The 9485-nt window shown below is 37.2% G+C and overlaps 1 protein-coding gene across 1 annotated transcript; it reads left to right on the top strand.

The window, feature by feature from the left end:
- Nucleotides 1-5047: 5047 nt before the first annotated feature.
- Nucleotides 5048-6898, top strand: LOC101307403 (transcription factor MYB32-like). Its single transcript, XM_004301093.1, has 3 exons — nucleotides 5048-5198; nucleotides 5310-5439; nucleotides 6226-6898. The coding sequence occupies exons 1-3, from the start codon at nucleotides 5048-5050 to the stop codon at nucleotides 6896-6898; spliced, it is 954 nt and encodes a 317-aa protein (XP_004301141.1).
- Nucleotides 6899-9485: the final 2587 nt, after the last annotated feature.

Genomic DNA, 9485 nt, shown 5'->3' with positions numbered 1-9485 from the left:
AATGATCTTATTTTGTATATTTTAGTTGCTTCAATCTTGCACCTCATTAGTCCTCTGGGAAATTTATAATGCAAACCATGACCTCACTTATCAGGGTATGGTGGATCAGTTTCAGTGTTTATTGTTTTTTATCACAATATTTTGGATTATCGATCATTCTAGCTGTGGAGGAGAACTCAGCTAATTAGGGGTGCTTTCCAGTGTTGACCTAGTCTCCTTTCTCTCTTGGGACACATAAAAATACAGGTAGGAAATGGTGAAAGAGAATGAAAATGAATATGAGTTATGTAAGATTAGATCGCGATTTCAGTCTCTTGGAGCTCCCCAAACTAGTGAAGAAACTGTAACATTCGAGTCGACGAAGTAGATCGAGAGCAGGGACTACAGTATGATTTTCGAGTCTCAAACAAAATTTCTGCTACTTCTCATCTAATTTGTATCAATACATCCATTTCTATTATGTTAGAGAAGAACTGCAGAACCCTCGCAAGCAGTATCATATATATGCACATTTGTGTTCAATTTTTCCGCTGTGGACAGAAATCCCCAACATCATCATCTCCGTTCCATCTCTACATCAGACACCTGAGGACGTCGGAAAATCGCGTTGGTGTCATCATTTTCTCCTCAAGTTTCCTCTGACAGCATCGGAGACCTATTGAAAACCCGACCCGATATTGAAAAACTTGCTTTGACTTTATGTAGTATTTGAGACAGTGGTGTCTCTGTACTAGTGTGAGTAAGATCATGAAGATTGATTTGGTGTTCCCTGTGAATACACAAATATGAAATATGCATCCGGCCAGGTATTTTCATGATTTGATCGGTTAGCCTATTGACCAGAGAAAAAAAAAAACAAGCTGATCCCTACCAACAAATTGTTGGCTAGCTCTTGCGTAATGTTATGACTCATTGCCTATACTTCATGACAACTACTTGACTAATCAAATTTTAGCTTTTAATTAAGTCAATATCAGTTCAATCTTCAACACAGATGAAATCTTAGGTTGTTGACATATACTAAAATCATGGAAGGCCGGTGGAAAAAAATTGCAGGAAGAAAAACAATTGTCCTGACATACTGTTCTAACATAAACTTCCACATGTTTACTAAAACAAAGATCTGGCTTCTTTAAACGAGCAAAACCTAAATTGATCGTATTGTATATATAAGAAGGAACACAAGCTGGATTTATGTGTAATTTTTATTTTATCTATCGACATGCAGACTCATTCATACGTTCAATCCCATGGGATTTAGTTCTACTGTTTCTTTCCTCTAGCTAGCTAGCTCGTTTGAGATGATGAGTTGACGATGCATTCAGTTATATCGAGCTGTAAAACACCATCTATGGATATCATTTCATTTTATTAAACATGTGGGATTTAATTAGTTTATGACATATGTGGTCGATCAAATCTCCAACCACGAGAGAATTTGAGTCCTGCACGACAAGATCCTCAACACGTACTAATGATATTGTTTGAAAAATGGAGCTTCCCGTTTTGTCTCACACATACAGTTTCAGTTTCATCAAATGTTGTTATATTTAATCATAAGGGAGTAGTATACTTAATTATCTATCCCCCACGAATTGTAAACGCCTCAATAATGTCAAGGTTTCCTATATACTCAACAATATGAATTATGAACTCGTATGTATGTTCTTACTCCCCAATGGCGGACGCAGTAGGGGTCCGGTGAGGGCCACTGCTGCCACTCATATTTTGACAAGTGACGCCTGAGCATATATTTTATTTCCCCCTTAATCTCCGTATCCAACTTTTTACTTTGATACACATCTATATATCATATTTTAATATTACATATATAATAGTATAGTTGATATAATTGTGGGATTGGACTGATTGGATCACACCCAAAACTCCAAAACCCTTTATATTTCTATTCGTTTCTCGTCCAAAACCCTCAAAATCCCACAACATTGGTTGACGGTCGTCGTCCCACTTCTACTCTTGCAGGTTTGTTCTTCTTTTTCCTTTTCTTCTCAATTTACTGCTTTATTTTTTGAACTGATGACTTGCTGATTAAACAAATTTACTTTCTTTATTACAATTGCAGGTCTGTGAGAGATGTAGAGATATTTTAAACAAATATCAGATGGGTTATCTTCATCCCTTCGACAGAGTGAAAGATAAAATAGAGCTGTGTAGAGATTAATTAGGGTGAGCTTCCTTCTGGATTATGAACGAAAATTTCATATTATCATCCTGATGTTAGGGATAAAATAAAAAAGAGTACCTGTTAAGAGGTCCTTGTACTCCCTCTTCATTAATACAACGATAACTATAATAGTTTCGTTTACATAAACATAAGCAATAAGTCATGTATATTTGTGTACAGACATTAGCAATATTCTTAGAGAAACAAGTCACACAAGCAATTTCTCATATGTTGTTTAAGCTGAAAACCTAATTCCTCATCTTGATTTCCTTGAAGGATTAAGCTGAAAACGCAATACCCTACCCTTAATTACAATATCAATGAGATTTGGACCTATGGTATCTACAATGTCAATTAAGTTAGTTAATCAACAAGTCATGGTTCACCATCATACTATGCTCTCCTCTAAGTACACTTGATTCACACTCCTCCTTAATATAAAACACATACTTTGCGTGTAGAATTAATCATTTCAAATTCGTTCATCACGTACTGATATAAATATATATATATACACACACTAATCAAAATTCATACATACACTGAATCTTGCATACAAATCTGTACGACGACAGTGTAAACATGAGCCTTAATATTGGTCGGTATATATGCAAGATTCAGTATCTATGAATTTGAAGCAACAACGTACCTTTAACACGTGTACAATTAATCAAGATGGTGTTGCTAGCTTGCATAACAACAATAGGTCCAATTAATCCCAACCCTCTCCTTTCTTCTCCATCACTAGCATGTACAGTTCTAGGTAGTTCCAGATCGAGCTGTCAAAAAAAGTATCTCAGTGTCTTCAATTGACGTTCTAAAGGTAGCTACAATAATCATGCATGCAGCACCAGATTGAATTAGATAGCTACAACAAGTTGAACAGCAATTCAGAGCAATAAAGTATACAGATATAAAGCTATTATACATTTGCGTAATATTTACCATATATATATATATGGGGATTAATTTTCATCAATATATGAAGTGAAAGACGTTTCTGCATGTATTTATCTCAAGCCTGGTTTTTCAGAGAGTGATGAATGCCTGCGACGACCTAGCTTGTAGTTGTATGAACAGACACCCCTTTTTTGTTTCGAACGTCTTAACTGAGCTCACTGGGTACATATCTACAGCTGAGAGCCCGAGAGACTGTATAGACAATAGAGAAATAAATTAGAGCTTTGTGGCCTTCAGCTACCTGCAGAGTACTTACAGTAAATTCATTATATATCAAATCTAAATATCTGATATGCTCAATAACTATAAGCAGAACCCGAATAGTTGGCTTTCATTTCTGGGTACGTAGTAAATATTTACATTTTATTAAAGTTTTCGGCAAACCTGCAGGGTTATGGATGGGAATGGAATGGCATGGACTGATGGACAAACCTAGATGTTATGATTGCCGGCCAGTTTTTTTTTTTTTTTGATTGCCGGTCAGTTAGTCACTGACTGTTATTGTGGTTTACAGTGCCCTAGTAGAGCTAGGTAAATAATTAATGTAAGATTTGGACAATTCACATACTGACGATCTTACCGTTCCCGATGATCATCATCACCATTTACTCAATTTGAGAATGCAATCATTCCACTCGAACTTTGCAACAAGCGTTCTTGGTTGTATATTGATCCTAAATTTAAGATAGACTGCTCTAGCTTCATGCTGCATGCATGCATGCCTGGTATATATTTCCAGAAAGATTTGATCATCATCGTCAACTTTGACAAAAGTAGTACGTAGTACAATGTGTCCGTCCTTCCTTGTATAACACTGATGTGATATCAGAATACTCTGCTCTGAAGTGAGATCTGATACTTCATACTTGGCTTCCATGAAACTGTTTGAAACTCTCTGCGCGCCCTGCTGGGAGATCTTACGTACTCACTATGCCATAGAATCATCATTCCATTTTACACTGAAAACATGGATGTTCATGAGAACTCTTACATATATGGAGCTTTAAGTCAAAATTACCAGTACTAAATTCCCCACTTTGTCATCATTTGCAAACCTAATGTCATTCAATCCAAAACAAATCGATCATGTACGTCTATCTCTTTTTACCGAGCAATTTAAGTGATGGATCATAATAAACAGAGGACATTCGTGTCGTGACAAGGCACCAGATGAGATCTATCTCCTCCACCAACTTTCAAATCCCAAGCTCCGAGCTATTGAACTGGAAATTAATTAAAACAGTGTATAGATTAACAGAAACTTGCATGTTCAGCGAAGAAGAAGAAATGACATGTTATGACCAAAATGTGTTAGCTGATAGCGTCCGTCACGGAGCTAACAGAACAAATGTATTCATATTGAGCTATTGTTATGTGTAGACTTAGGTTAGTTCAATTAAATTGGGCATATTCTTTTGGGTATGATCTTCTGGATTTACTAGTATTAGAGTTCTAACCGAAACCGCATCAAAACCGCTCCGAAAAACAGTTCATCTGAGTATCCGGATTTGCCTATTTGAAATACTCATCTAGCTTGCAAAATAGCCAAAAAAAAAAAATCCCATCAATGTATATTTAACCGAGTCTGTGAAGATCTTCGAATGAGTTTAAATTCACAGAATGGGTGTCTGGTGTGTCAAATTAATATCAAGCTGCGCGTGGGACAATGATATTGTACTAACAATGCAGCCCAAATTGCTAACAGTAGTCCTGAGTTCTGACAAAGAAAGGGTAATATGGTCATAAAGAAATTCCAACAGTTGCTTCAACCAATATAAATTTGTAAAGCGGCCATTCCCGTCATACGTTAAATCTGGAATACTCAACCGAAAAAGGAAAGGAAATCAAGAGTAGCAGCGGCAGCTACATAGCCAGTCCTTCTCAACCACACTCATTCTCATCATGGAGAAATCCAGAACTTCAACTAACAGCAGCAGTGCTGCAACTTCGAACATAAAAAGAGGGCCATGGACTCCTCAAGAGGACAAGAAGCTCTTTGCCTTCATTCAACAACATGGCCATGGAAGCTGGCGTTCCTTGCCCGAGAAAGCTGGTACCCTCTCTCTCTCTCTCTCTCTCTCTCTCTCTCTCTCTCACACACACATTTCAACTGTGAATAGTTTCTCTAATTAACATCTGTTGTTTTGGGATGTGCGTATGATAGGTTTACAAAGATGTGGGAAGAGCTGCAGGTTAAGATGGAAAAACTACCTAAGACCTGATATTAAGAGAGGAAATTTCAGTTTGCAGGAAGACCAGACTATCATTCAGCTTCATGCACTTCTAGGCAACAGGTAACTAATTTTTTTTACTTCTAGGCAACAGGCCGGTTACTAATTTTTTTAAAGCTAAAAGAAAAGCTAATTAAACGTAAATCCTAATAATTATAAAATAAGTCTCTAAAACTATATCAATAATAAAATATCAAAAATTACGAATCTATAATTAAATATTACCTTATATGCTCTGCATCATTTTTACTTCATAAATAGGTTATACTAACTTTATGGTTTAATTCATTATATTGTGGGTTTTGATAACTTGAATGTTGTCCACATATCCATCTGATTACTTTATTTATATAATGTGCAGAATTAGCTAGAGTTTGAAAATCGGAGATGATCATGATAATCGAATTAGACAACCGTAAACACATATGGACAACTTACACAGAAAGATGTAATTTTTTCGATCGAAAAAAAATAAATAAATGAAAGATATCGATATAATTAATTTTAACTTATATGTGAGGATGCCCTAGTTTGACTTATTGTTACCCATCACTATTTAATCTGTTCAACTAAACTTGAACATTAAATTTAGAGATTGAGAAGGTGATTTTGAATAGTATATACGTAGGAACTGAGATCGATGTTGGCTATAGTTGCAGCACCATACGTTCGCTATAGTTGCAGCACCACATGTTCTTGATTAGACATCTTTAGAACGTGTTCGTAGTTCTTAGTTTCTTACCTATAGTATCTCTGAAAAAAATTATAGTACTATTTAAGCAGTGCAAATATTTTCGATATTATACAAACATGGTGATGCTTATTAGTTGTTCGGTAAATGTGTATTAGGTGGTCAGCAATAGCTGCAAACCTACCAAGGAGAACAGACAATGAGATCAAGAACTACTGGAATACACATTTGAAGAAGAGATTAGACAAGATAGGGTTTGACCCAGTAACCCACAAGCCCAAGACCACCATCCTTGGCTTTGCTAATGGCGACCCGAAGAACCTCTCAAACCTCAGCCACATTGCTCAGTGGGAAAGTGCTAGGCTTCAAGCAGAAGCTAGATTTGTGAGAGAGTCAAAACTACTCAAACCTGCACCACCACCGCCACCAGCACAGTGCCTTGACTTCAATCTAAGAACATGGGAAACCCTAATGATGTCAAAGTCATTAACGGCAGGTTATGGAGGTGGCGGCGAAGCCGGTGGTGTTGGTCGTGCCACTGATGTTGGTTCATTCGTTAACTTTGACGGGGTACCTGGTAATGATGGTAGACTGTTTGATGTTCCACCGTTGACCATGTCAGCAGCTCCGGATTTCAGTGATGTTTCAGAGGAGAGTGGTGTTAGAGAATACGGTGACATATTAGACGCGCTGCTGCAGCAGACTTATAACAACACAGGGTTTGATGTAGCGGATGCTTGGGCTTGGGAACAATGTGATGATATCAGTGCAGACTGTCAAAATGTGATCATGAGCGAGGGGTTGATGACAAACCTATTTATGTTTCGGTAAGCTGATCGACCAAGTTCTTGAAGAAAAATAAAATATCATTCGATCAACACCTGCCTCAAGAAATAAAGCTAATAGAGGACAAAGAGGAGGTGAACGATCATGGTTGCGCTTGATTATGAATTAGCTAGTATTTCTGAACTATCCGTACATTCAATTCCATGTTTCCAATTCCTGTTGCTCTGTAAGAAATTTAAGGCAAACAAGACTTAAGTTACGTTTACTAACTTAGAATGAAAATTATCATGAATATGTATCAACAATAATCAATATAAGAATATTTTATTCCATTATACTGTTTACTTACCATAGAAATCAAAACAGGAATGAAACTAATTACGATTTATGTTGTTTACTTACCATATGAAATCAGAATTAAAACTAGTTTGATTATTAAAATACCTTACAAGAAATGAAGCTAAAATGTTTGCAATTTTTTAAGGTTGGGTAATTTGAAAATATTATAATTATGTGAGGATATTTTAAGGAGAAAAAGTTGATTCCATAATCTTATTCTGATATACCCATCTCTCAAATTAAGAAATTTATAAGGAATCGATTCCTGATAAGCAAGTGAGACCTATACCCATTATAATACCTTGACATGTTAGTAATCGCCGAAATTCACTCATTCCGGAATCAATTTCGTCACTCTCAATTTCATTACAGATTAGTAAACATGCCATTAAGTTAGATTAATTAAGGAGAGACATGTTGAATCAAAAATCAAAGATGCACAACAAGCATCTATTTTGAATCTCTCCCGATCGGTCTTCAATTTTTTCTTCTGAAAATAAAATTGTAGGCATATATACGTCCTCTATCTTTACATGCATATATAAGACATAACCCAAAAAAAAAAAACAACCAACAATGTAATTCGGATCGACATATTTCGTTTTTGCTAGATTGATCATTATTGTTTAAGCTAGCTGGGAATTAGTACCTCATCACAAAGTTCCCCATACATTCTCTTCAAGAATTAAGGTATTTTGAAAAAAGTCATTGCAGATCGAAATTCTTTAGGCAAATTAATTGGCACATAATCCCCTTTATGAGCAAACGTAAGCTCGTTGCAGAAATTCTTTAGGCAAACATTTGGAACTTGACTAATTTTGTATGCTTAAAAACCTGGCAATCTACAACGTGGTCTAGGTCAGGATTGAGCCCTACGTATGTGGAACTTGAATTGATTTAGCAATAAATTTCTAGCTAGCTAACTTATTTGTATATATGTATATGACTCTTCCCCTAACAAATGATCTCAGTTTCTCATTTAGTTTGCATGAAATTTCATGCAAGACTCTCTAAATTAACCCCTTTTCCAATTTTCCATGATGATGAAGTACGTGTGATCTGCTCGATCTAAAAATGAAAGAAGTACGTATGATCACTCGGAACATCAGAATTCGACTTAAGAAGACATGGTAAGAAGGCAAAGGGTCAACAAACCTGTAGTACCTCCCGAGAATTGAGCCTGATACTAGACGTACAACAGTTTTTATTTTCCTTCATTTTTTTTTTTTTTCTGGTTCTATTCTCTATTCTGCTGTGCGTGGGGGGAATGTACATAATCAGACGGGCGAGAAGACAGAACGAGCACCATTCAGGCTTTCAGTCAGCAACCCAAAATATATAGAATAAACTCATTTTAGATATATAAGACCCACGCTATACATTATTTGTTGTTACTGCAGTTTCTGCATTTTCCTCAATTATATTTATATATACAAGTTTGCAGCTTTGCAGGTCAGTATTAATAGTCATTCAGGTTTGCAGTTACATATATAGGTGAGGGAAAGTAAATTTGAAAGACATGCCGGAGTCATTTAAGTTGTGTCTAGCTAGACGTTTCTTACACTGCGCGCAGTGTACGTGTTTATGTGTAGTAATTATTTGCCTGCCTAACTGAGAATCTGGCCTGGGGAAATGGGGAGTAGAGTTTCCGTTGGACGGAATGAATGGAATAGCAGGTGCTGATATGGAAATTTACCATCATACGTTTCCCTTTCTTCATTCTTTACTGTACTGCCATGCAGCAGCTGATCGGTAAACTTTAGCTGGCCGGCCGGCGGTGATTTATCTCATGCTAGACCTGGACGTACAACTCATGCTGATGAGGCGATGACTCTTGTTGTTTGCGATAGTGATGATCTTCATATATATATATATATATATATAGTCCGGATCAGAGGAGGACGTCCGCACGCCCTTAAAGTGCGGACGTCCCTCCGTTTGGCATCGTACGGCTCCGACGACGGCACGCCTCCACCCCAGCGGTCTCCAGCAGCGTCCTCGATTACTTTCTTTCCCCGGCGAGTCCGTTCTTTTCCAGTTTTTTGGCGAGATCACCCAAAACTTGATCTCGCCGGAAAACTGGAATTCGGCGGACTCACCGGGGAAAGAAAGTAATCGGGGACGCTGCTGGAGACCGCTGGGGTGGAGGCGCGTCGTCGTCGGAGCCGTACGGTGCCAAACAGAGGGATGTCCGCACTTTAAGGGCTGTGCGGACGTCCTCTTTAGAACACAGTTGATATAAATATATGTATATATATATATACAGGGCCCTTCCAACGAGGGATCCCTATTT

The sequence above is a fragment of the Fragaria vesca genome, linkage group LG5 (genome assembly GCF_000184155.1).
Source record: "Fragaria vesca subsp. vesca linkage group LG5, FraVesHawaii_1.0, whole genome shotgun sequence".
Lineage (NCBI taxonomy): Eukaryota > Viridiplantae > Streptophyta > Magnoliopsida > Rosales > Rosaceae > Fragaria > Fragaria vesca.
The sequence above is the reverse complement of the archived record's forward strand: the minus strand, read 5'-3'. Positions and strand labels throughout refer to the sequence as shown.